The sequence below is a fragment of the Procambarus clarkii genome, unplaced genomic scaffold (assembly GCF_040958095.1).
Source record: "Procambarus clarkii isolate CNS0578487 unplaced genomic scaffold, FALCON_Pclarkii_2.0 HiC_scaffold_103, whole genome shotgun sequence".
Lineage (NCBI taxonomy): Eukaryota > Metazoa > Arthropoda > Malacostraca > Decapoda > Cambaridae > Procambarus > Procambarus clarkii.
The window spans coordinates 3572204-3600164 of NW_027189136.1; the positions used below are offsets into that span (position 1 = coordinate 3572204).

General features: G+C 49.1%; 1 protein-coding gene across 1 annotated transcript in view; it reads right to left on the bottom strand.

Moving 5' to 3' along the window:
* Positions 1-2234: 2234 nt before the first annotated feature.
* The window catches only part of LOC123753220 (H(+)/Cl(-) exchange transporter 3), a 34314-nt gene continuing 8587 nt past the window's right edge, over positions 2235-27961 (bottom strand). The window contains exons 3-5 of the mRNA XM_069320167.1: positions 27337-27500; positions 9051-9264; positions 2235-2725 (exon numbers count right to left, since the gene is read on the bottom strand). Coding sequence (XP_069176268.1) covers positions 2635-2725; positions 9051-9264; positions 27337-27500 — 469 coding nt within the window. The 3' untranslated portion in view covers positions 2235-2634. The remainder of the gene's footprint in view (positions 2726-9050; positions 9265-27336; positions 27501-27961) is intronic.

Below are 27961 nucleotides of genomic sequence, written 5' to 3' on the forward strand. Positions count from 1 at the left end.
GCACCACCAGCAGACAGCTGGTTACTGCTGTGCACCACCAGCAGACAGCTGGTTACTGCTGTGCACCACCAGCAGACAGCTGGTTACTGCTGTGCACCACCAGCAGACAGCTGGTTACTGCTGTGCACCACCAGCAGACAGCTGGTTACTGCTGTGCACCACCAGCAGACAGCTGGTTACCGCTGTGCACCACCAGCAGACAGCTGGTTACTGCCGTGTACCATCAGCAGACACCGGTTACTGCTGTGCACCACCAGCAGACAGCTGGTTACTGCTGTGCACCACCAGCAGACACTGGTTACTACTGTGGACCACCAGCAGACACCGGTTACTACTGTGGATCACCAGCAGACACCGGTTACTACTGTGGATCACCAGCAGACAGCCGGTTACTGCTGTAGACCACCAGCAGACATGTGGTTACTGTTGTGGACCTCAAGCAAGCACCCGGTTACTGCTGTGGACCACCTGCTGTATCTATTTAATGTACAGCATTATAGTGCTGTACATTAAATAGATACAGAAGCCATGTGGTTACTGCTGTGATCCTCCAGCAAGCACCCGGTTACTGTTGTGGACCACCAGCAAGCACCCGGTTACTGTTGTGGACCACCAGCAAGCATCCGGTTACTGTTGTGGACCACCAGCAAGCACCCGGTTACTGTTGTGGACCACCAGCAAGCACCCGGTTACTGTTGTGGACCACCAGCAAGCACCCGGTTACTGTTGTGGACCACCAGCAAGCACCCGGTTACTGCTGTGGACCACCAGAAGACATGTGGTTACTGTTGTGGACCACCAGCAAGCACCCGGTTACTGTTGTGAACCACAGGCAGGTACCCAGTTACTGTTCTGAATCACGGATAAACAACTGGTAACTGCCGAGCACCACCAGAGGGCACTTGGTCACTTCCGAGGTTTACTCACAAGTATCTGATCATTCCCAAGGGCCACCAGCAGGCCTCAAGCTACTAACAAGGAACACAAAGAGGCATCTGGTTATGGCAGAGGACTAGCAAAAGTCTCATAATCCCTCCAGGGAAGCAATAACAATCATTTGATCTTTGCACAGCTAGCAGAACACCAGTGACCATTACATGATGACTGCAGGACTCCAGCATCCACTGTGGCTTACTCAAAGCCACCGTGTGTCGGAAAATCCGACACCATTTAATATCATACAGACAGATAATAATTGCTGCTGTATTACAAACAAGTTACCCATAGAAAACGTAACTTGTAGTGGAATTACCATCTAAAGAAAACGGGATATCATCACCACATACTATTATATTCTCCACCTATTATGGTGGGAATTATTCTTAAATACATTAGTCTTTGGACTTTACCATCATAAAAACATCTTATATAAATTAACTTAATTATCAATATTAAAGTAGAGTAAATGTGACCCTTCTATCACTTTCTGAAATCTGGACAATGTAAGCCAGGCGTCAGTGGGGAAGGAGGGCAGCCATTGTTGATACGAGACCAGAGGCTCACACGGGAGCAAATTCGGCTCCTGTTAATTTTACTTGGACGTAGTGTTATGGAAACCAAAGGTGTACCATTTTCAACACGCTGTCAACAAATTCAAGTTAAGTGTTCTTTCCGAAACCCATGTATCTTCATTTATGGCCATTAATGTCATTATATAGGGTGATCCGGTTAGAGCACGTGGAAGCCTCAAACTAAAGGTAATTAAGCCAGGTCTTTAAGGTTCCATGTATAGTGTTTTCTCTGATATAGCTTGTCATATATAGAATCTGGCTTTACAGCTAGCGCCCTTTTGACAGGTCAAGGCGAGGAAAGCTTTGTGCATCAGTTACTGGGTGATGGAAGCTACCTCAAAGAGGATAATTTGGTGTCTACACCCTAGTTATACCTGGTGGACTAACCTGCTGTACTATAAGATAAGGAACCTCTTCAATGTATGTAGTTAATACTGTAGTTTGATTGGCTGCATCTATATACAATTAATATAAACCCCCCCTAATGTGTAGAGGATCGATTTGTGAGATTAAGAGATTATTGCAGAAATACAGTCCACTTATCATTATACAAATTGCTATCGAAGTATATAAATTAACGTAAATATAAATTCATATAAATTAAATATAAATCTCACAGGTCGGTTCCCACACCGTGGATGGCTTACTTAAAGCTCCTGGTGGCTTCCTTAGTGTTAAGCAATATACACCAGCCAAAGAAAAGGTAGTATAAATAGCACAATATACAGATATATGTAATATAATTTAATCCTCCTCATTATAGTGCTGTATATTAAATAGATACAGAGTGTGACACATTATCACATCAGAGGAGGTCTGTACATCTGGAACACAATACTATAAAAATATACTGATAAAAGGACTGTATTCATTTAACTATTTGGCATATACACCTGCCCATCAGCTGAGCCCCATCACTGAAGGATATCCTACATCAAGTGGGATTCATCCCTGAACCTGGCAGATAGGCAACTAAGAAAACATGGCGAGACGTGGCAGAAATCTGTTAACCCAAGGGGCAACGTACACACCCAATGAGGCGGTACAGTTTGAACAATACCCCTCAACGATGTATAATAAATTAAAACAAGGTGAGTGATTGAGCCCAAGTGATGTGAGGTAATCAGTTGAAGAGGACCGATTCTGGATCTTCACTTTCCAGGAACTTGATGTGACGCAAAACGTCCTTCTTTGTGATGATTCCCAACAACCGCCTGCAAGACAAAACAGTACTCGTTTCAGTTAATAACACGTGCTTTACCACCACCAACAACAAATAATCTCTCACAGCTGTTTGTAAATTAAAATAAATTAGCTAATATGCCTTCATCATAGATAACAAGATCATGTCATCTATAATGATGATGGCATATCAGTCAATTTACTTTACTTTACAAACAGCTGTGAGGAATAACTGCTATGCCATCATCATACAAACGCCAGAAATATCACCACCAAAAAACCAGCGTTGAATGTAATGAAACGCCATTTTCTGGGTGAGACCTGGAGGCTCCCCGGAGCCTACTAGGTTGATATGCTAATGTCAGACTTTGGTATCAGTCATGTGTATGGAGTTCTGTGGGCCTACCGGGGACCACGAGCCAGAACCTGGCCCCTCTCAGAGAGGCATGGGGAGCAATGGCCTACAGAAACCCCCATGTGGTTGGAAGCATTCTATGTCTGCCATCGACCGAGTCAGGTACCCAGAAATGTAAGCATCCCAAAACAAACTCCTATTCTGGTGAAATTATTGCTACCAAAAGCTGAACAATTGGATAGAACTCCCCTAAAAGAAACGAGCAAACGAGAATGACATCACATGTCGCCGTGCCGCTGTCTGCGCAGCTCCAAAGGGGAAGCCCCAGACCACTCAAGCAGGCTATCCACCCTTCAGTTCTGAGGCTGGATGTCAAAACACGCAAAAAAAACCACTGACCGGAGGGAGGGATGCGGGGAACCTCCAGGTCTCACCCAGAAAATGGCGTTTCATTACATTCAACTTTGGTTTTCTGGGGAGAGCCCCTTCGGTTCCCCGGAGCTAACTACCCACAGAGGAAAAACATAAGGACTTACTCGGGAGGCGGTCGCTGCTCACACCTCAACTCGAAGGCGAGACAACTAGCTACAACCGCCGACCCAAAGCGACACAGGCCCGACAAGGCCCAGGAACGGACACTATACTGTATATCAAGCAGCCAGGAGCCTGTCCGACTGCCCAAATCCCCGCGCCCGAATGTCAGACCAGGACATGCCGCTAAGACGACAGCAAGAGCAGCGAATGTACGAACGTCATGGGTCACAGGGATAGACCGCAGGCTGACTACCCTGAAGAACCCTGCGGACGACCTGGGAGACCCGCACCCGCGAACAGGGAAGGGAACCGGATCAACCCAAAGCGCGTCCTAGGACACATAAGCCATGGCGCGCAAAGAACGGCGGAGTGCCACAACCAGACACAAAACATGATGCACCCCCGGCCTAACCAAACAACAACAACCCAAAGACCCCTCCGGAAAGCAGCAGTCTCATTCTATGCCAGAAAAGAAGGAGATGGCTGCAAACAAAGCCAATGCCACGATCATAGGAGCAGAAACCCCTGTGCCGGAGGAGGGCATGAAGCTTCCCGACCCGACCCCCAGAGGCCAATGCCAACAGAAAAGGAGCCTTTGAGAAACAAACCTGAACCGAAGGGACCACAACAAACCGAGGAGAAAAAAAAAGAGAGAGTACTCTATCCAATGACCAGGACGGCTCAGGTGGCATATGAGCAGGCCGGAGGTGAAACAATGCACAAGACAGCTTGCGAAACGGTGCAGAAGGCACAGCAACACCAAAAGCAAGCGGAAGCGGCTCTGCCAGCGCCACACAATACGAGGCGACAGTATGTGGCATGATGACGGCCCCGAACCTCTACAAGAGAAGGACAAGACCAAGCCAACAAAATGCAGCTATCAAAGAAGGGACGGAAGGAAAAGGAAGGACCGCCAAAAAACCCCACACCACCGCCAAGAAGCACGCAGGTGGGACACCAGTAATCGGAGACTACGGCTCCAATGTGTGACGCTAGAGAAGGGACACCGCGAAACCCTGAAAATGTCAACAGGCATGGGAAGCTAGGAAACCAGGAACCCAAACCTGGCAATAGGAGAACCAAAAGGCACAAACAAAACACACAATGTGTAAGATAAAAACACAAGAAAAAAGACCAGAAGAACAGCACCAGCGGCTAGGGACAAGAGTGTAGAAAGAAGATGCGGAACGAAGAAGACAGGTAGCAAACGGGAACAAAAAGCATGCCAACAACAGAGTTGATGGTCATGTCCCAACACAAGACTAAACTGAAAAAGGTGCAAAGGTATGCCACCAGACTAGTACCTGAACCGAGGGGTACGAGTTATGAGTAGAGACTATGGGAAAGAAACCTCACATCACTGGGAGACAGAAGAGCGAGAGGGGACATGATCACCACATTCAAGATTCTCAGAGGAATCAATAGGGCAGAGAAAGACAAAAATCCAAGGGGCACACACACCAGGGGACACAGACGGAAAGGAGTGCCCAAAGCCATAGACACATCAGAAAGAAGTATTTCAGTGTCAGTAAGAGACAAAAGGAATGCAAGAGGAAGTGATGCGGTGGAGGCCGACTCCACACACAGCATTAAGCGTATAATGGTTAGAGCCCAGTAGGCTCAGGAACCAGTAGTAGAATGACAGGTGAGAGGTGGGACCAAAAAGCCCGAGCTCAAGCCCTGCAATCACAACTAGGTAAGGACAACGAGGCCACGTCACTCACCTGACATCTTCGTGGCCTCGGTACAGAGGCCACGAATATGTCAGGTGAGTGACAGGTGAGAGGCAGGACTAAAGAGCCAAAGCTCAACTAGGTGAGGACAGAGAACCCAACATATATGAAAGGGCTAAGCCAGGCACTGCAAGACAGGCAAGGAAGAACTGACCCAGAGAAAACCACGAAAAACAGGGCCATGACCCCCCCCCCCTTGTAACAAATAACACAGATGAACAAGGAAGGCCCCAGGAAGAAGCAAGCAAGGGCCAAACAAAATGCCACAACCAATCCCCAACACACATCCACAGTATGAAAACTGCAGCAAAATGTCACCACACAACATCTTGACAGTAACATTTACCTCATAACATCCACCCCCACCATTGCACCATTACAAAAGAAAGACACGGGACCGAAAACCGAGAAGAAGCACGGAAGAGAACCAACAAGCCCATGAAAGGACTGGAGGGAAGCCAGACCGGAAGACGACAGATGTTCCAATAATACGGGAAGAAGTAAAAACCTTCTCGGACCTTCGAAAACACACAGAAGCAAGCACTAAGCACGAAGGCACAGAAAGATATAGTCGCACCCGAGACCAAAAGTCATGTAGAACCTCGAGAAGAGGGGAACAAGACAGAAAAGTCCCGTCCAAAGGTAGATGGGTGAAGAAACAGAAAAGAGAACCCTCCACCAGTACGGAACGACAGACCCAAGGAACAAGGAACCGAACCCGGGGAAGGGCCGACGCCTAACAACTCGTACGGAGAGGGGGGGAAGAAAAACCCCACTCCTCGTAATCGCAAGCCCCGCTTAGAGGGTAGAAAACTCTGGCAGGGTCCAATGGGACCCCAAGACCCCAGGACCAACAAGCCCATGAAAGGCCCGGGAACCCACACGGCAGGCCCCGGGGACGAGCCGTCCCCCCAAAGCCCCAGCCTCACAAGAAAAATCCAGGGCAGTTGGAAAAGTACTAAGGAAGGCAGTCCACTGGCAGACTCATACAACACGGCTGGAGGACCAGGCTTGAATGCCTCCTTCGCTCCCCCAGAAGGGGGAAATCCTCGACGAGTTTCAAGACCATCAAAGCTCCTGCCCGACCCTGAACCCGCAAAGGGTAAGGATCTGGATGCAGGGAGGAAGGAGGGAACCAGACTAGACCACAACAGGAAAAAGACAAGGGGGCACTGAAGGAAACAAAACTGAAGCGATCAACACCCCTAAGCTCAGTCACACCAACCAAAACAGGGCAGCCTCGGGGCTTCCGGGGAGCAAACAACCTTGCGCGTTGCCACCACTGAAACTCAACGTGCAATGCCCGTGCTACCTGCACCTGCAAAGTCAGCATAAAACTGGGTAATCAAGCCAAAAACAAGCAACAAAACTCGCAAGGCACCGGGTCGAAGGTGCCACTGACCCCACAGACAGCAGACGGGGGTAAAAACAGTAAGAGTCACCCTGAGATAAGGGGACAGAACAACCCCTGAATTCGCACAGAGCGAGGGGGGGACTCCAGGGTCACATCCATAGGACCCGCGCGTCCCTGTGGGAATTCCCAGGGTCCTGAGACAGAACTCACGCTCAGGGAAACCCAGGCAGGGTACTGCTAATCGGAGCCCAAATCTACCAAACAACCTAGACTAGGTTGAAGTCTAGGTTTGGCTAGGTTGAAGACCTAGCAGGGGAAATCACTGGAAGAAGGAAGAGTACACAGGGGCCAAGAACCAAGGCAGACCCCCCACCAGGCAGGCAAACAAAAAGAAAGAAAACCCCACAAGAGGACAACGTACTCAGGCGGAACAGAGCCGGCCATTATGATTGGTGAAATAAGCTGCGCAGTACCCTGCACCCCTAACAGTGCAAACTGCCCCTTACCCGAAGGCGAACAAAGGAGACAGAACACCCTAGCACAAAGGGTGGCCGAAAACCAAGCAGTAAACGGCCCAGCAGAGGCAGAACCCAAGGAACTTGTGGAAGGTGGCCCCAAGCCCCAAGGGAAGTACTTATAGGGCACCTAGGGAACGAAACCCTAGGCGCATGCAGCCCGAGTAGTGGAGAATCACTCCTGGCTTCTGAACCACCTAGAAGACAGTCACCACACACTAGGTACAGTGCTGAAATAACCACCGGAGCCAGAGCACATGACCTCAGCCTTAGAATTGAAGGGTGGATAGCCGGCACAAGAGGTCTGGGGCTCCCCCTTCCCGGGGAGGGGAGAGCTGCACAGACAGCGGTGCGGCAACGTGTGATGTCATGCTCGCTTGCTCGTTTCTTTTATGGGAGTTCTATCCATTTGCTCAGCTTTTGGTAGCAATATTTTCACCAAAATAGGGGTTTGTTTTGGGATGCTTACCTTTCTGGGTGCCTGACCCGGTCGATGGCAGACATAGAATGCTTCCAACCACACGGGGGTTTCTATAGGCCATTGCTCCCCATGCCTCTCTGAGGGGGGGGGGGTCAGGTTCTGGTTCGTGGTCCCCGGTAGGCCCACAGAACTCCACACACATGACTGATGCCAAAGTCTGACATTAGCATATCAGCCTAGTAAGCTCCAGGGAGCCGAAGGGGCTCCCCCCAGAAATACCATTACAACCATTAATACCAACATTGGTCTGAAAACAATGACATCTAAGATTCCCAAAACCTTTCTGCTCAACGTTAATGTACATGTTTATGTGGTTAATGTTTATGTGGTTAATGTACATTAACCACATAAAAAAGAACCCCCATCAGATATAAATGTCATAACTTACAAACTAGCCAATGTTCAGTCCAGATATATAATCTACACACCATAACAAATCTAAGCAGTATCTGAACCATTTTCAGAACCTAAATGCACTTGAGCATTATCCAAAGCAATGGAGATAATAGGAAGCATTCTTGGTGGTAGTGTGTGGTGAAGGACTTTATGTACTGACTTGCCCCTGACACCAAGGCTTCAGGAAAGCCCATAATATAATCAAGAACAGTGTAGGTGACAGGAGGGCTCCCTCACCTCATTGTTTACATTTAACTCCATGTGTTCTGCCTTCCAACACACCTTTTCCTCTAGATATCCTGGTTCAGTTATGGAAATTTATGACAAGATTTATATGTTTAGTCTTCACGACTCTCCATAGTTGATGCTTTAATTCAATAAGGGAAATTTACTACATTTATTTTATAAAACTGTCAAAAAATACAAAGGTCAGGAATAATTTTATACGTTGTAATATTCGCTACAACCCAATGGATAAATTGTAGCAAAGCAAAATTGCATGCAAGGTAGAGTATTGGTTGCCAGAGTAGGTTTCTATTTTTTTTTTGTATTTGTCCTTTTTTTTTGTTCTGTTTCAAGTCATGTATACGGTAACTCCTCTGTTTAAAAAGATATAATTATTGGAGACACCTTACTGTTTTTCTTTCCGTCCACCATAATGCAATAATATTCTGCAAGGTTCTGTACATTAACCATCTGTCAAATTTCTTTGTAAACTGAAATTGATAAGCAACATTGAATACCAAATCTTCCTATCACTTAGCTGGCTTAGGCCTTAGGCCGGGCATTACACACGTAGGCATAGGTCTTTACCCTTTTATGAGAATCTTCACTAAAACCTGCACCATGACAGACTTTAGGAACTTCCAAGTTTTATGGTCCCAATTTTATACATTAAAAAAAAAAAAAAAAAAACTTAAAAATATTGCATAATTACACTTCAACACATGTGAGAAAGCAGAAAGTAAAATGATACAAAAATGACTTACCCATTGTGAGTGACAAGAGTTTGCCTCAACCCCAGCTTTCTAAACATGTCCACCACTGTCTCCATTGGAGTTTGATCAGTGATCGTAATAGGAGCAAGATCCAAGATTTTGCGGAGGCGGAGAGGAGGAGGACCCATCCACGGCGATGGGACAGATGCTGTGAATAACACCACTGACTCTCCCACTATGCCTTCTGTGTTCTTTTTGGCTTGATCTGTAACCGTAACCAATTAAATAACATGAAAAAACCAGCGTTGAATGTAATGAAACGCCATTTTCTGGGCGAGTCCTGGAGGCTCCCAGGAGCTTACCAGGCTGATATGCTAATGTCAGACTGTGGCATCAGTCATGTGTACGGAGTTCTTATGGGCCTACCGGGGACCACGAGCCAGAACCTGGCCCTCTCTAGAAAGGTAAGGGGAGCAATGGCCTATAGAAACCCCCGTGTGGTTGGAAGCATTCTATCTCTGCCATCGACCGGGTTAGGCACCCAGAAAGGTAAGCATCCCAAAAACCACTGTTCTGGTGAAAATTGCAACCAAAAACCGAACGAGTGGATAGACCTCCCCAAACAAAAACTAGCAAACTAGTATGACATCACCCGTCATCGTGCCGCTGTCTACGCAGCTCCCCCCTTCCCGGGAGGGGAAAGGGGTAGCCCCAGACCTACCACGCCAGCGATCCACACCCCAGTTCTGAGACTGGATGTCAAAACACGCGAAAAAACGCCAACCAGAGGGAGGGAGGGAATCCGGGGAGCCTCCAGGACTCGCCCAGAAAATGGCTTTTCATTACATTCAACGCTGGTTTTCTGGGGAGGAGGCCCCTATGGCTCCCCAGAGCTAACTACCCACAGAGGAAAAGAATAGGGACTGACCCGGGAGGCGGTCGCTGCACACTACTCAACCCGAAGTCGAGACAACAGGCCGCATCCACCGACCAAAGCGACACAAGCCCGACTGGGCCCAGGAACGTGTATAAGTTAACGAGCAGCTAAGGACCCTGTTCGACCGCCAAATTCCCCGTGCCCAAACGTTCTCCCAGGACACAGTACCAAAGATGGCGGCAAGAGCCGCGAACTTGCGGACGTCATGGGCACGGAGATAGACCACAGGCTGGAGAGCCGTACGAACCCTGCGGACGACCTGGGAGACCCGCACCCTCGAACAGGGAAGAAGGAAACCGGAGCAACCGAAAGCGTGTCCACGAACCCAGAAGCCGTGGCATGCCAATAACGGCGGAGAGCCGCAAACGGACAAAAACAAAATGCACCCTCGGCCCAATCAATCAAGCATCAACAACCCAGGGACCCCTCCGGAAAGCAGCAGTCTCATTCTTCGCCAGAAAAGAAGAAGGCAACAGACGACCAAACCGATCACCCCGACCGAAGGAGCAGAAAACCCCTGCGCAGGAGGAGAGCATGAAGCTCACCTACCCGACCCGCAGAGGGCAATGCCAACCGGAAAAGAGGCATAGAAAAACAAACCGAAACTGAAGGGGCCACAAGAAAACGAGGAGAAGAAAGAAAAGAGAGCACTCTGTCCAATGACCAGGACGGCTCAAGCGGCGCAAGAACAGGCCGGAGGTGAAACAACCACGAGACAGCTTACGAACGGTGCAGATGAAAGTCCAAAAGCAAGCCGAAGCGGCTCCGCCAGTGCCGCATAAAACGAGGCGACAGTATGCGGCAAGTCGACGGCCCCCAACCCCCAGCAGAAAAGCCAAGCCGACGCCAACAAACGCAGCCACTGAAGAAGGGACCAAAGGAAAAGGAAGGACCGCCAAAACACCCCATACTGCCGCCAAGAAGCACACAGGTGGGACACCAAAAACGAAGCCACCTGACCACCAACGGACGCGAGATACCTGGGGCAGAACGTAATCAGCCCTGCCAAGGGTCATCCGAGCCTAGGAAGAAGCGGAGCCGCAGGAAGATCTCGGGTGCGACCACCAAGGAAGCAGAGTCGGAAGCCCAAGCCGGCAAGGAGGAGATGGAACGTCTGCCGAACAGAAATCTCCCCAACGCGAGCAAGCTCGCCAGGGGGATCGGAAACCACAAGTCCGACGTGAGACACCAGAGAAGGGACATCGCAAGACCCTGAAAAAAACAACAGGCAGGGCAAGCCAGGAAAACAGGAATCCAAACCTGGCAACAGGAAGGCCAAAAGGCACAAAACACAACACACAACAGTGTGAAGGAGGAAATAATAAAAAGACCAGCAGAAACGCCCCAGCACCAGCGGCCAGGGACAAGAAAGAAGCAGGAAGATGAGAAGAATGCATGAGGAAGGGAAGTGGCAGAGGCCAACCCCACACCCAGTGTCCAGTGCAGGTAAGAGCCCAGTAGCCTCTAGAACTTGTACAGAAAGCGAATGATAGGCGAGGGGCGAGACGAAGAGCCAAAGCTCATCCCCAGCCAGCACAACTACGCGAGGACAACGAGGTTAGGACAGAGAATCCAAGGAACATGGAAAAGCTAAGCCCAGCACAGCAAGGCCAGCAAGGAAGGAGGGCCCCAGAAAAATCAAGGGAACAAAAAACCCAAACAAGGAAGGCGCCAGAAGGAGCACGGAAGGGCTAAACAAAACACCACAACCATACTCCCACACGCAGCCGCAGTATCAAAACGGCAGCAAAACGTCACCACACTCCCAGAGGAAGTGACAGGGTAGATAAAGATAAACTGTAACACGGGTGGCACACAAACAAGGGGACACAGGTGGAAACCGAGAACCCAACCGAGCCACAGGGTCGTTAGAAGAAACGTTTGCAGTGTCACAGGTAACAGATGGAACACATTAGGCAGCCCATACCTGGGCTGACCCCATACACAGTTCCAAGTGTAAAGACGAGAGAGCCCAGGAGACTCAGAAATCCGCACGTCAGTCGAATGACAGGTGAGAGGCGGAACCAGAGCCAGAGCCCAACCCCGCAAGCACAATTAGGCGAGCACAATGAGCACCAACTCACCTGCAGAACATAGGCGCGGAACGGCCATGACGCAAGCCTATGAAAATGGAGCCGCTGGAGGCAGCCAGGGTATCGTGCACCCATAGCTGAGAAAACCGGGAGCACTGCCTGCGGAAGGCAGGCCAGAGCTGCTCATGCCGAAGAAGAGGGGAACGGCGAAGAAGGCACCCCCACCCAAAAACACGGGGAAAACCCTGTGATCTCCCCATAGCGGCACTCCAGAACACCCCCAAGAGCAACGGGGCACAGACTGGAGAATGATAAGAGCGAGAGGCGAAGCCCCCCTCGAGAGAAAATGGACGCAGAACACCAGCACACCACCCTGAACCAAAACAAACTCCCACGGCGAATGCGCAGGACACGAAAGAAAAGTAGCCCAACAGGTTGGGCTACACAGGTCCATCCTACTCCGTCCAACAACAGAACAGAAAAGTAGCCCAACGGGTCGTATCCCGAGCGATCCATTGAAGAAACAGGCAAACTCATGGAAACAGAAGCCAAAAAGAAGGAAGCAACAACAACCTAGCCGGCTCATGTAAGGAAAACAACGAACCGAATCGGAACCCAAGCGGGCTACCAGTAGCCCAACATGGTGACAAAGAGCCCAACCGGCTACAAGTAGCCCAATCTGGCATCCCGGACCAGAACGGAAGGAAAACGAGCAGTGCCGAGACACAGCACGGAGAGAAGAGATATGAACAAAAAAACGAGAAGGCCAAAACACCAAGATGATGCCCGGAATAGGACCAACAAGCCCAAGAAAGGCCCGGAGGGAAGCCTCACCGAACGACGACAGACGTACCAGTAAAACGGGAAGGAGCAAAACCGTCCCGAACCTTCGAGAACACATAGAAGCAAACACAAAGGACGAAGGCACAGAAAAACCCAGTCGCACCCAAGACCAAAAGTCATGCAGAACCCCAAGAAGAGGGGGACATGATGGAGAAGTTCCGTCCCAGGAAAAAGGGGCGAAGAACGGAGAAAAGCACCCACCGACAGGACGGAAGCATTGGGCATAATAGACAAGGAACTGAGCCTGGGGAGGGGCTGACGCCCAAGTACTCGTGCAGAGAGGGGTGGGGGGGAAGGAAAAATCCAACTCCACATAACCGCAAGCCTCGTCCAGAGGGGTAGAAAAACCCCGGCGGGGTCCAACGGGGCTTAAGGCCCCCCCACGTCAGCCCCCACCCCAGCCCCGGGAACCCACCCGGGGCCGAGCTGTCCCCCCAAAGCCCCAGCCTCAAGAAAAAACCGGGGCAGCCGTGAAAAGCACCAAGGAAGGGAGCCCACTGGCAGACTCTTACAACATGGGTGGAGGAAACAGGCTCGAATGCCCTCGTCACTACCTCGGAAGGGGAAGCCCCCGAGACCAACTGAGTCTCAAAACCAAGGAAGCCCCACCCCGACCCCGAACCCACAGACAGTAAAGACCCGGATGTAGGGAGGAAGGGGGGGGGGGAACCCGACAAGACCACCAACCAAAACGGGGCAGCCTCGGGGCTTCCGAGGAGCAAACAACTAGCGCATTGCCACCAAAACCCAATGTGTAATGCCCGTGCAGCGTGCAGCCACATAGTCAACATAAGACTGGGTAACCGAGTCACAAACAAGCAACAAAACTTGCAGGACCCTGGGCCGAAGGTGTCACCAACCCCACAGGCTGCAGACAGAGGCAAAACAGTGAGAGTCACCCTGAGACAAGGGAGACAGAGCAACCCTCGAACTTGCACAAAGCGAGGGGGGGGGGCCTCCGGGGCCACATCCATCGGGCCCACACTTCCCCTAGGGGTTTCCCAGGGTCCCGAGCGTTTACTATAAGAGGACTCGTGCTCAAGTAATCCCAGGCAGGGTACTGCTAACCGGCGCCCATGGCTACCAAACAACGTTCTAAGAGCTGAACCCCCAGGACGTGTACACTCACAGGGACCTAGCTGAGAGAACCACCAGAAGAAGGAAGAGAACCCGACACAAAGGGGGAAAGAACCAAAGGCAGAGCCCCCACCAGGAAGGCAAACAAAAAGAAAAAGAAAACCCCGCAAAAGTACAGCGTACCCAGGCGGAACAGAGCCGGCCGCTATGATAAGTGAAAACAAGCTGCGCAGCACCCTGCGCTCCGCCAGTGCAAACTGCCCCTTACCCTAAGGCGAACAAAGGAGACAGAACCCCCCTATCACACAAAGGGCGGCCAAAAACCGAGCAGAAAACGGCCTAGCAGAACCAAGACCCAAGGAACTTGTGGAAGGCAACCCCAAGCCCCAAGGGCAGTACTTACAGGGCACCTAGGGAAGGTAACCCTAGGCGTATGCTGCCTGAGTACTGGAGACTCACTCCTGGCTCACGCACCAACTAGAAGACAGACACCACACTCCAGGTACAGTGCTGAACCAATCACTGTAGCCGGAGCACACAAACGGTGCCATTAGCATCAGCCGAAGAACTGGGGTGTGGATCGCTGGCGTGGTAGGTCTGGGGCTACCCCTTCTCCCTCCCGGGGAGGGGGAAGCTGCGCAGACAGCGGCGCGATGACGGGTGACGTCATACTAGTTTGCTCGTTTTTGTTTGGGGTGTTTTATCCACTCGTTCGCGTTTTGGTTGCAATTTTCACCAGAATAGGGGTTTGTTTTGGGATGCTTACCTTTCTGGGTGCCTGACCAGGTCGATGGCAGACACAGAATGCTTCCAACCACACAGGGGTTTCTATAGGCCATTGCTCCCCTTACCTCTCTAGAGAGGGCCAGGTTCTGGCTCGTGGTCCCCGGTAGGCCCATAAGAACTCCGTACACATGATTGATGCCAAAGTCTGACATTAGCATATCAGCCTGGTAAGCTCCGGGGAGCCTCCGGGACTCCCCCAGAAAGGAATTTTTATTAAGCTTATGCCACTTCCAGCATATGCTTGTGCACATGTTCCAGCCTGAAATTTTTACCTGAAAAAACTCAATAAAACTAGAAAAAGACCAGATATACAACAGTGGTAAGACCACTTTTTTTAAATTAAAATGCCTACTTTACTTAGGCACCTTGTGAGAATTGCTTAACATGACTGCCTACAAAAATGTTGTTAAGAAGGTATGAAAGACAAAGTCAGCTTGAGAGACTATTACATCCTGTATCAACAATCTATCTTGGGCAGATAGACCCGGGCCAAAGAGATGTAATTAAAATAGACATTCACATGTCACCAGATGTGCCTCAGGCCAACCAACACACACAGATCAATATGCTTTAAGATGAAATAGGCGAGTTTATCAAAACTCTTCAAGACCAAGCAAGGACTGTGCTTAATCTTGGAGTAAATTTGCAGTATGGCAAGACAAAATTTAATTGTGCATCAATTCACAGTTCAAATAACTCACATCTATGTAATAACTGTGTAGTAGATAATGGCTGGCAAAGACACCAATGAGAGAACTGTAGCAATATTCTGATAATAAAGCAGGAACAAACTCAAGGAAGAGAGAGGCTCTGCTACAGCCAAACAATCCAAGACAACAGCATTCAGAATAAGCTGACAGTTCTCAATAAACTAAGTGAGAAAAGAAAGGATAGGAACACTGCAACCAACAAAGAAATCTGGTGAAGTGCTAAAAACTTGTAAAATGCCTTTTAAGTCACCCCATATTATCTCCTGGCCTCAAAGAAACCAGGCGATAAAAAAACTAGGCAGACAGGTCCACCTCCTGAGATAGGAATGTGTTGCATATACACGACGGAAGGCAGGGCAAACCACATCAAGTAGTAGGCATCCATCAGTCTCAGGAGACTATGCAGTTGCACTGTCTGTTGGTAAGGAGAGGCCTCTACAGGGTGCAAAGCCAGGGTAGGTTGATACGGGGGAGAAGCTGTCACCCATGCAGCAGGTCCCCCCTCTCCACAGCGCCAAGTCTCCAATGGAAAGGCAAACGCTAATACGATTGGTTCCAGCGCTTTTGCAGGAACTGTCAGAATGAGGTTGAAGGCAACAACGAACTGCCCTAGGGGGCTCCAGTTTCGGAGTTTACCTCGAGGTTGGTAAAAGAAGATACAGTGACTCCAAACCCGGAGACCGACGTGGTCGGGGCCAGAGAAGAACCACCCCCAGCAGGGGCAAAAACAACGCCAGCCTCCTGAAGCAGAGCTAGAGCTGAACGACTCCTAAGAGCTAGACAACTGAGTCCAGCACCTAAGGGTTCAGAAAGAGATCATCACAGCCCCCTTTCACCCCGAGGCCGGCTTTCTTCATGACCCAGCAGAAGGAAGAATAATAATTATCAATTAACACAATTATTATTATAATTATTATTATGACGATAATACAATTAATAATTATTACTCGAAGCCGGCCTCGGGTTCCAGCCAGAGATCGTCACAGGGAGCTGTGACGATCTCTGGCTGGAACCCACATCTACTTCTGTCAAAATTAGACAGAAGCACTGAAGAGCCTGGAATACCTCCAGTTGAAACTTTTCCAGGTTGACAAGGAAGTCAAACCGAGTCAATATCTAAAGAACCAACCTCCTGGCAAGGGATAAACTGGTGAAGAAATTGAGTGCCAGGCTGAATCCTTGCTTGCCTGTTAATGGCAAGCAAGGAGTCCCACTCAGAACTTCAGTCAGTCCCTGAACTATGGCTGGATGGGAACATGCTAATAGGCATCATGCAGATCCATGAAAATAAGCCATGACTGGCTGCCAACTACGGACATGGTGGTCATACAGAATGTTGGACAATGTAAACTTGTAAAGTCAAGAGAGGATGTAGCATGGCAGAAAGGAGTCCTATTTGGGAATAGTTATGAAACAGGACACAATTCAAAGCGAGTGAGTCACGTGATCACCCCCCCTTGCCCAACAAATCACTGATTGCATGGCAAAGGTGGGTAGAGGGCTGGCCAGGAGCCAGTGACACCTGGAAAAGATGAAGCGACCGAAACCAAGTGAGACTTGTAGAGGCAACGTGCAGGGCTCGGGTATCTCGGGTCCAAGTTTGCCAGAAGGCACCAAAACTTCCTGACCTCACAAACAACCACTTTAATAATTAAACCATCTGTATATATATATATATATATATATATATATATATATATATATATATATATATATATATATATATATATATATATATATTAATGTAATGAAACGCCAGTTTCTGGGTGAGCCCCCGGAGGCTCCCCGAAGCTATCATCACTGATTAGGTGCTATACTAACCTAGCGTCATCAGTTGCCGAGTTCTTTTTGCCGACCAGGGAAACACGAGCCAGAACCTGGTCCCCTCAGAGAGGAGCAGGGAGCAATGGACTATGAGCACTTTATAGTTAAGAAATGTCATAATTGCCATCGACTGGGAAAGGACCCAGTAAGGTAGGCGAATCAAAATAGACCACTGTCTGGTTAACCTGTGCAATCTACATCGTAAAAAACCAGCGTTGAAATAACGAACCGCCATTTTCTGGGTGAGCCCCGGAGGCTCCCTGGAGCTTATCGGGCTAATGTATGTTATATTAGACCGGGACATTAGCTAAGGAGTTGAGACCTACCAGGGACCAGCTCCAGAACCTGGCCCCATCAGAGAGGTTTCAGGGAGAATTGGCCCTTGAAAACCCCCTAATGGTTGGGGTTTTCCTTCTCTGCCATCGACCAGGGTTAGGCACCCAGAAAGCTAGGCATAACAAAACAAACCCCATATGGTAAAAAACTACAACAAAATCAAACAAAGAGGTAGAAACTCCCTACAATCCCAAGGAAACAAGCAAACAAGCAAATATCACACTTTACTGCCACGTCGATCATCCGCGCAGCCCTCCCCACCCCAAGAGAGGGAGGAGGAGCCCCAGACCTCACCACGCACAACCCATATCTTAAGAAGTACTGTACATCAACTGGAAAAGGTGCAAAGACATGCCACTAATTGGCTCCCAGAACTGAAGGACAAGAGCTACGAGGAGAGGTTAGAGGCATTAATATGCAAGAATTAGATGATAGAAGAAAAAGAGGTGATATGATCACTACGTTCAAAATAATAACGGGAATCGATAAAATTGATAGGGAAGAATTCCTGAGACCTGGAACTTCAAGAACAAGATGTCAGATTTAAACTAACGAAACAAAGCTGCCGGAGAAATATAAGAAAATTCACTTTTGTAAACAGAGTGGTAGACGGTTGGAACAAGTTAGGTGAGAAGGTGGTGGAGGCCAAAACCATCAGTAATTTCAAAGCATTATATGACTAAGAGTGCTGGGGAGACGGGACACCACGAGCGTAGCTCTCATCCTGTAACTACACTTAGGTAATTACACACATGGGCGTATGCACATGCATATACACACATGTGCGCACACACACAAACACACACACACACGTGTACACATACCAGCGATACAAAGATGTGAGAAATAACTACGACAGTAAGGAGAGAGGCAGAAAGAAATTTTGAAAAAGGGATAGTGGATAAATGTAAAACAGAACCGGGCCTATTCTACAAATTCATAAACAACAAATTGCAGGTAAAGGATAATATCCAGAGGTTGAAAATGGGAAACAAATTCACGGAAAATGAAAAGGAAATGTGTGAAACATTAAATGAAAAGTTCCAAAGTGTGTTTGTACAAAATGAAATCTTCAGAGAACCAGACACAATAAGAATTCCAGAGAACAACATAGAGCGGATAGAGGTGTCTAGAGATGAAGTGGAAAATATGATGCTAAAGGAGCTCAGTAAGAACAAAGCAGCTGGCCCAGATGGAGTTTCACCATGGGTTCTGAGAGAATGTGCATCTAAGCTCAGCATTCCACTTCACCTGATCTTTCAGGCATCCCTGTGTACAGGAATCGTAGCAGACGTGTGGAAACAGGCTAACATAGTTCCAATCTACAAAAGTGGCAGCAGGGAAGACCCCCTCAATTATAGACCTGTATCATTGACAAGTGTAATAGTGAAAGTATTGGAAAAACTAATCAAAACTAAATGGGTAGAACACCTGGAGAGAAATGATATAATATCAGACAGACAGTATGGTTTTCGATCTGGAAGACCCTGTGTATCGAATTTACTCAGTTTCTATGATCGAGCCACAGATATTACAGGAAAGAGATGGTTGGGTTGACTGCATTTATCTGGACCTAAAAAAGGCTTTCGACAGAGTTCCACATAAGAGGTTGTTCTGGAAACTGGAAAATATTGGAGGGGTGACAGGTAAGCTTTTAACATGGATGAAAAATTTTCTGACATAGAAAAATGAGGGCAGTAATCAGAGGCAATGTATCGGACTGGAGAAATGTCACAAGTGGAGTACCACAGGTTATCTTCTTGAGTTATCTTGAGATGATTTCGGGGCTTTAGTGTCCCCGCGGCCCGGTCCTCGACCAGGCCTCCACCCCCAGGAAGCAGCCCGTGACAGCCGACTAACTCCCAGGTACCTATTTACTGCTAGGTAACAGGGGCATTCAGGGTGAAAGAAACTTTGCCCATTTATTTCTGCCTTTTGCGGGAATCGAACCCGCGCCACAGAATTAAGAGTCCTGCGCGCTATCCACCAGGCTACGAGGCCCCTTGGAGGCCCCTGGGGCCCCGAGGCCCCAGGGCTCAGTTCTTGCACCAGTGATGTTTATTGTCTACATAAATGATCTACCAGTTGGTATACAGAACTATATGAACATGTTTGCTGATGATGCTAAGATAATAGGAAGGATAAGAAACTTAGATGATTGTCATGCCCTTCAAGATGACCTGGACAAAATAAGTATATGGAGCACCACTTGGCAAATGGACTTTAATGTTAATAAATGCCATGTTATGGAATGTGGAATAGGAGAACATAGACCCCACACAACCTATATATTATGTGAGAAATCTTTAAAGAATTCGGATAAAGAAAGAGATCTAGGGGTAGTTCTAGATAGAAAACTATCACCTCAGGACCACATAAAGAATATTGTGCGAGGAGCCTATGCCATGCTTTTTAACTTCAGAATTGCTTTTAAATACATGGATGGCGATATACTAAAGAAATTTTTCACGACATTTGTTAGGCCAAAGCTAGAATATGCAGCGGTTGTGTGGTGCCCATATCTTAAGAAGCACATCAACAAACTGGAAAAGGTGCAAAGACATGCTACTAAGTGGCTCCCAGAACTGAAGGGCAAGAGCTACGAGGAGAGGTTAGAGGCATTAAATATGCCAAAACTAGAAGACAGAAGAAAAAGAGGTGATATGATCACTACATACAAAATAGTAACAGGAATTGATAAAATCGATAGGGAAGATTTCCTGAGACCTGGAACTTTAAGAACAAGAGGTCATAGATATAAACTAGCTAAACACAGATGCTGAAGAAATATAAGAAAATTCACTTTCGCAAACAGAGTGGTAGACGGTTGGAACAAGTTAGGTGAGAAGGTGGTGGAGGCCAAGACCGTCAGTAGTTTCAAAGTGTTATATGACAGAGTGCTGGGAAGACGGGACACCACGAGCGTAATTCTCATCCTGTAACTACACTTAGGTAATTACATGTACGTGCGTACACACACACACACACACACACACACACACACACACACACACACACACACACACACACACACACACACACACACACACACACACACACACACACACGTGAAAAGAAAAATACTAGCCGCCGACCAGCGGGCAGAGAGTACCACGCCGGCCAGGCAAAGAAGGCACAAAGAAGCACAAAACTGCATCAAAAGGCCCACCTCGACAACAAAACCCAAAGCCCCAGCACGAGATCACAACACATGCCAAGACCCAAAAAGATCAGGCTGCAAGCCAAGAAGACCCCGGAACCCCATAAGGCAGAACAGGGTCACACATGAGGAAACAATACCCCTTGAACCCACAAAGGATCCCAAGAGGATGAAACCTTCGGAACGAAACCAAAGAACCCAAAGGAACCCGGAATTGAACGCGGGGAAGCCCAAACCATCACATTTGCCGGCGGAAATACACCACAGAAAGGCAAGGCACAGCCCCCAGAGAGAACCCCCCAAGGAAACGGCCAAAACAGACCGAAAACCGAGGGACAAGGTGTGGGAGCAAGCATAAACGGACAGGGACACTGAGCCCAAACCCTAGGGCCCAGACCCAAAACAGACAGAAAACGGAAAATCCGGTGTAAAAACCAACATCCAAACGTTCCCAGAGGAACAGAAGAAGGGCAGAAAACACCAGAAAAGCAAAGAAATTACAACAGGAGAATAAAACCCCTGAAAGAGGAGAAAAAACTCACCCAAGACGCTTGCACACCCAGGCGCATGTAAACAAACAGCTGCGTTGCCCTGGTGGCCACGCCGGGAAACCGGCAGAAAGAAAATGGCCACCAGAACAGGGGGCTGTGACCGACGCGAAAGATACGAAAACACACCAGCAAAAGTGGGAAGCAAGCATACTAGATCGGCGAAAAACTCCGCCCTGAAGCAGAAAACCCCAGGCAGGGGCAAACAGCACCAGGACTGCTAGCAGGCATCTCCCACAGCCCCGGGAACCTGCAACAGAGGCCCCAGGGCAGAGCCATCCTCCACGCCTTCCGCCCTTACACAAAAGGAAGAGTCCATGGGAAAGGCAGCAAGAAAGGGCCGCTGGTAAGACCCGGAAGCCTTGGCACGAGGAACAGGCTCAAAAACCTCCATCCCCAACCCGAACAAGGTAGCCCCCGAAACCGCCAGAGTCTCAGCCCCAACTAAACCCCGCCCCGACCCCGAAACCCGCAGACGGTCCGGAGCCGGGAACAGGGAGGGAAAGGGGCGAACAGCACGTAACCAAAACTGGGCGGCCCCGGGGCATCCGAGTGGGAAACCAACCTAGCGTGTTGCAGCAACCTAACCTAGCTTGCAACACGGATGCTGCCTATACTCTCAACAGTAATAACATCAGGAGAGTACTGGAGAACAAGCAGAAAATATCTCTCGCAAGACTCCGGGTCAAAGTGTCCGGGACCCAACATCCAACATGACGGAGGTAAAAGTGGCGACTGTCACCCGGAGAGAAGGGCACAGCAACCAACGAACCTGCACAAGACGGGTTGGAACCCGGAAGACACATTCAACGGTCCACAGAGTCCTGATGGTTTTCCAGGGCCCGTAGAGTAACAACTACGGGAAGCCCGGGCAAGGTGTTGCTCACCGGTTAAAACCCAAAACTAACAAGGGGGTAGAGGACAACACTGAAAACCCCTGCGACGTGTACAATCACGGAGGCCTAGCAGAGGGCCACCAAACACTACCAGTGGAACAATAGCCACACTAGGCAGACCCCCTACCAAGCAAATGAAAATAAAAACAAAAGAAAACCCCAGCAAAAGTACACTGTCTCCAGAGGCAACAGGAACCAGTCGCCGCTTAGGTGGCAAGTCGCGCAACACCTTGACGCCCTAACCAGCACAATACCAGTCCCTACCCAGGGCCAAACAAGGGCCCCAAGCCCCAGCTGGCCCCAAGGGTGAGGCAAATGCCGAGCAGCAAGAACCTCTACGGGAATGGTTCCCGAACGCCCCAGAGAAGATAACCCTGTCACACAGGGGCAGTACTCACAGGGCACTTAGGGAAGGAAGCCCCTAAGAGCATGCAGCCCCGGTACTGATGAGGAACACCTGGCCACCGCACAACCCAACACACGGCAGTGAACACCACGAAAGGCAAACACCGCCTAGGAAACCGAGGCCAGAGAAGCGTCTATCCCGGTTGACATTAGCGTACGAAGTGATGCTAGGCAGCCAGCATGGTGAGGTCCGGGGCTCCCCCCTTCCCCTCTCTGGGTGGGGAGGGCTGCGCAGATGATCAGCGTGGCAGTAAAGTGTGATGTTTGCTTGTTTCCTTGGGATTGTAGGGAGTTTCTACCTCTCTGTTTGGTTTTCTGTTTTAGTTTTTTACCATGTGGGGTTTGTTTTGTTATGCCTACCTTTCTGGGTGCCTAACCCCGGTCGATGGCAGAGAAGGAAAACCCCAACCACAAGGGGGCTTTTCCAGGGCCATTGCTCCCTGAAACCTCTTTGAAGGGGCCAGGTTCTGGCACTGGTCCCTGGTAGGTCTAAACTCCTTAGCTAATGTCCCAGTCTAATAACATACTGAGCCTGATAAGCCCAAGGAGCTGTAAGGGCTCCCCACAGAAAATCAAAATATCTTCCCTAGAAACAAAACAAGGCACCCTTCTGCCAGGACATTGGACACTCTCAGGACATGAACTGCACAGAAAGCCAAACCCTGAGAATCAAGCAGATGAGCCACTCGAAGGAACCAACCCCAAGAGGCAAGGACCGAAGAGAACCCCTGTGGTTCAGGCAATGAACCACCAGAGAACAGTCCGGAGCCGGATGGTAAAGCCCCAAGTGACCCGAACCCTCCAGTACTCGCCCAGAAAACGGCATTTCATTACATTCAACGCTTGTTTTTTCCCCCAGATAAAACATCCAAGTAAAAGATGGATGCACCTGACGTGAGGGTGGGTAAATCACACCAGCAAATATGCTAAAACTAATTCAGAAAGGGAAGAGGGGGACAAAAACTCCCTTTCCTGCAGCAACAACCCCAGCCCAGAACGCACAAGGACCCAAGCAGGGGCAGCTCTGGGGGCTGCCCCTGTGCTTCAAGTGCTCCAAGAGGACTCCCACCAAGCTCCGAGAATCCCAAACACAGGCCCCAGGGCAGAGGCTTCCACGCCCACCACCCCTGAAGAAAAGGTGGCATCCAGAGGAAAAGCTTCCAAGAAGGAAGTCCACTGGGTTGACCCAGAAGCCTCAGCGGGAAAATCTGACTCGACCACCTTCGCAGACAAATTGGAAGGGGCAACCCCCAAAGCCACTCGAGCAAAACCCCGCCTTGACTCCGAAACTCTCAGACATTCAAGAGTCAGAAGCAGGGGGAGGAAGGAACAGAGCGAATCATGCCCACCTGGGAAGGAAGCAGTGGTGAGGAAGGAACCAAGGTCAAAGCGACCAACACCCCCAAATCCTGGGCCCTAAAACCCAAGTGGAGCAGCTTCTGGGGCCACCAACCGGGCAACCAACCTGGCTCGTTGCAGTAAGGAGAATCAAGCATGCAATGCAGCCGCTGCCTGATCTTTGAGATCACCAGGCAAGGAATGGGTAAAGTGAAGTACAAGTGGGGGAACAAGGCCTGCAAAACTCTGGGTCAGTGGTGTCCCCGACCCAACAGGCAGTGTGAAGGAGGCAGTACGGATGATGGTTTCCCTGAGGCAAGAGCAACAAACAACCCTCGACTTCGCACAAGACAAGAGCGGCCTCAGAAGTAGCCATTATACGACCAAGCCCATGGGGTTTTCCAGGGCCCATAGGGTGAATGAGCACCCTACTGGAAGCCCAGGCACAGGAGCTAGCAAAGCTGGTAGAACCCTGTCAGGTAGCAGGCAAACTAACTACCAACAGCTGGTATGAAACCTCGGGAGAAATAGAGGATGACTACCAACACAACCTAGGCTTGCCTAATAAGGAGCTAAGCAGACCACCTCTGTCTAAACAAGGTGAGAATGCCAGTGAATAAAAAACCAGCGTTGAATGTAATAAAACGCCATTTTCTGGGTGAGTCCCGGAGGCTCCCCGGAGCTATCCAGGCTGATATGGATACCCTAACAATTTTGCATCAATCGATGTGGGTGGAGTTCTAGGCCTACCGGGGACCACAAGCCAGAACCTGGCCCCCGCAGAGAGGCACGGGGAACAATGGCCGATAGAATTGCACATGTGATTTGGAGCATTCTATATCTGCCATCGACCGGGACAGGCACCCAGAAAGGTAAGCGCCACAAAACAAACTCCTATTCTGGTTAACAACAAAAATCGACAAACGGGTGGACAGAACTCCCGAAAAAAAAACGAACTAACAAGCATGACGTCACACGAGCCGCGCCGCATGTCTGCGCAGCTCCCCCCTCCTCGGGAGGGGGAAGGGGGAGCCACAGACCCCCGCCTCAGTTCTGAGGCTGGATATCAAAACCGCGAAAAAATGCCGACCGGAGGGCGGGAGGGTGCTGGGAAGCCTCCGGGACTCACCGAGAAAATGGCGTTTCATTACATTCAACGCTGGTTTTCTGGGGGAGCCCCTGTGGCTCCCCGGAGCTACTTCACCAAAGACCACCTAAAAAAATAAGAGGACATACCCGGGAAGCGGTAGGTGCACCACTCACCAACACGAAGTTGAGACAGCTAAAGCTGAACCCACGGGATGTGTCCATTCGCGAGGGCGAAGCAGGGGGTGCCACCAAACAAACAACCCTAATATAAGGGGGGGGGGGGGGAACACAAGGCAGACCCCCCCCTACCAGGCAAAAACAAATATAAAAGAAAAACCACACAAGTGGACAACGTACCCAGAGGGAACAGAGCCGACCGCTGTTATAGGTGAAAATTAGCTACGCAGTACCCTGCGCCCCACCAGTGCTGTAACTACCACTTACCCCAAGGTAAACAAGGGAGGAAAACCCCCAAACACTCGGGGCAGCCAAACGCCAAGCAGCGAAAAGCCAACAGAGGTAGACCCAAGGTGACTTGTGGAAGGCAACCCCAAGCCCCAAAGGTGGTAATTACAGGGCACTTAGGGAAAATGACCCTAAGCACATGCAGCTTGAGTACCTGAGAATACTACTCCCAGCTCACACGACCACCGTAAGAGCAGCACTGCAAACAAGTCACAGCACTGAGACAAGACCGGAGCTGGAGCCACACGACCATGCACTATCCCATCAGCCAAGGAACTGGGGCGGGGATCGCCGGCGCGGGGGTCTGGGGCTCCGTCTTCTTCCTCCCGGGGAGGGGGGGGGGGAGCTGCGCAGACATGCGGCGTGGCTCGTGTGACGTCATACTTGTTAGTTCGTTTTTCTTGGGGAGTTCTGTCCACTCGTTTGTCGATTTTTGTTGTTAACCAGAATAGGGGTTTGTTTTGTGGCGCTTACCTTTCTGGGTGCCTGTCCCGGTCGATGGCAGATATAGAATGCTCCAAATCACATGTGCAATTCTATCGGCCATTGTTCCCCGTGCCTCTCTGAGGGGGCCAGGTTCTGGCTCGTGGTCCCCGGTAGGCCTAAAACTCCACCCACATCGACTGATGCAAAATAGTTAGGGTATCCATATCAGCCGTGGATAGCTCCGGGGAGCTGTAGGGGCTCCCCCCCAGAAAGAAAATGAAAAGAAAACCCACTGACGACACACAACAAACAAACTGGCAATCAGAGAGAAACATGGCCGCTGTGTTGAAGTAAAGCTAGCTGTGCCAGCCACAGTGCACCCCACCCAGCCAATAACACTCCTCTACCCAGGGCAAGACGGAAAGCCCAAGACCTCCAATTTACCCCAAGGGCAAAGACAACATCACGTGATGAAGGTCTGAAATGGGGAAAGATTCCCAAACGGTCCAGGGAAAATAACTCTCGACACTCACTGAGCAATGTCTTTTGCTGACATCAGAGCACAAGGGTTTTGGAAATGCACCTGGATGTGTGCCTTGGGCAGACTCATCTTATTGACTCTCTTCTCTTAAGGGCCAGATATCAAGGCTTCAGCTGCTGTTCTTCCTACAGCTTCTTCTTATACATCTCCTAAACACCAATCTGCAGCCCAGGTAAGCCTCATCCTTCTTGTAGTATGTGGCACTTCAACTAAGATTTGTCTTAAGCAGCAACCAAGTGGGATAACTCCAAAGGAACTTTCTTGAGTAGCATATTCGGTCACTCTTGCCCTAGTACTTCTTTCATTAGCTTCTCTGTATTTGAAGGTTTCCTCTAGCTCTGCCATCTACAGCAACAGGAGAATATGTGAGAGGATATGGCAGTGGTGTTGACACTGACCTGTTGTTGGTCAGTGGTAGGACCTGCTGTAGAAAGGTAGTTTGCCAGGGCACAGCTCATGAACTCTGTGTTGCAAGCAGAGCCTGGACAAACTTTCTTTTTAATGAAAGCACTTTTCTGTGTACCAGAAGGGAGTATAGGATCATGCTGAGGGACCGACCAAATATAATGACCAGAAAGGTGTCATGTACATTTGACACTACTTTCTTTAGATAAAAATTTATTAGTGCATCAAGAATATGTTTACCCATAATGTGCAAAGTATACAACATTCCTGAGAGGGAAAACTAAACAAGACGGAAAATGTACCTTTCAAAACAGGATATTCAACATGCATACGTAACCATCCAGAAAAATTTAATACCCTCAAATTTTTTAATTTCCTTTGCTAATTTTCTCTGAACTTAATGAAATTGAAAAATATTGTTAAATATTCAAGGTTGGTGAGAAGCCTGTATTGACACAAACATACTTCTTTAAATAACATATCATACGAGGAGAACTGGCCAATGCCCATTTACTTACTGATGGCAATATTTAAGTCTCGTCTGGCAACGAAGCCAACCAAGTATTGAGACTGTCTGCTCACGACCACAGGGAACCCATTGTGATCTGTCTCCCGAAGAAGTTGCTCTACATCATCCAATGTCATGCTGTCCTGTGTAATTACGTAGAAAGATTCGTTCTTCCTGTAGAGTACATTCAGGACATTACCAATTATAAATGATCAGGTTTCATAGAACCTCATGACAATTTTTTAGAACCTCATTATTACTTTTATTAATAAATAACTTACAGCATAAACCATATACAAAAACTAGTAACACATGCTTCATTACTGTGAAAGAGTTCCACAAAAAATGTAAAGTGCTGCTGCTATATTTCAGCCCTCCACAGTATGATACCATCAATCCTTAATCTGCAAGGGATCCCACACTGGAAGAACAGTAAGGCAACATAATTATCAAGAGAAAGTGTTAACCCATGATGACTGTATAGCACTCGGAAGGAATGAGGATAAGGATTTGGGATAGGAAGGAGGGAAGAAATGATGCCCTACTACTTGGATGTCGGACAGGGTAGAAGAAAAAACCAGCGTTGAATGTAATGAAACGCCATTATCAGGGCGAGCCCCGGAGGCTCCATGAAG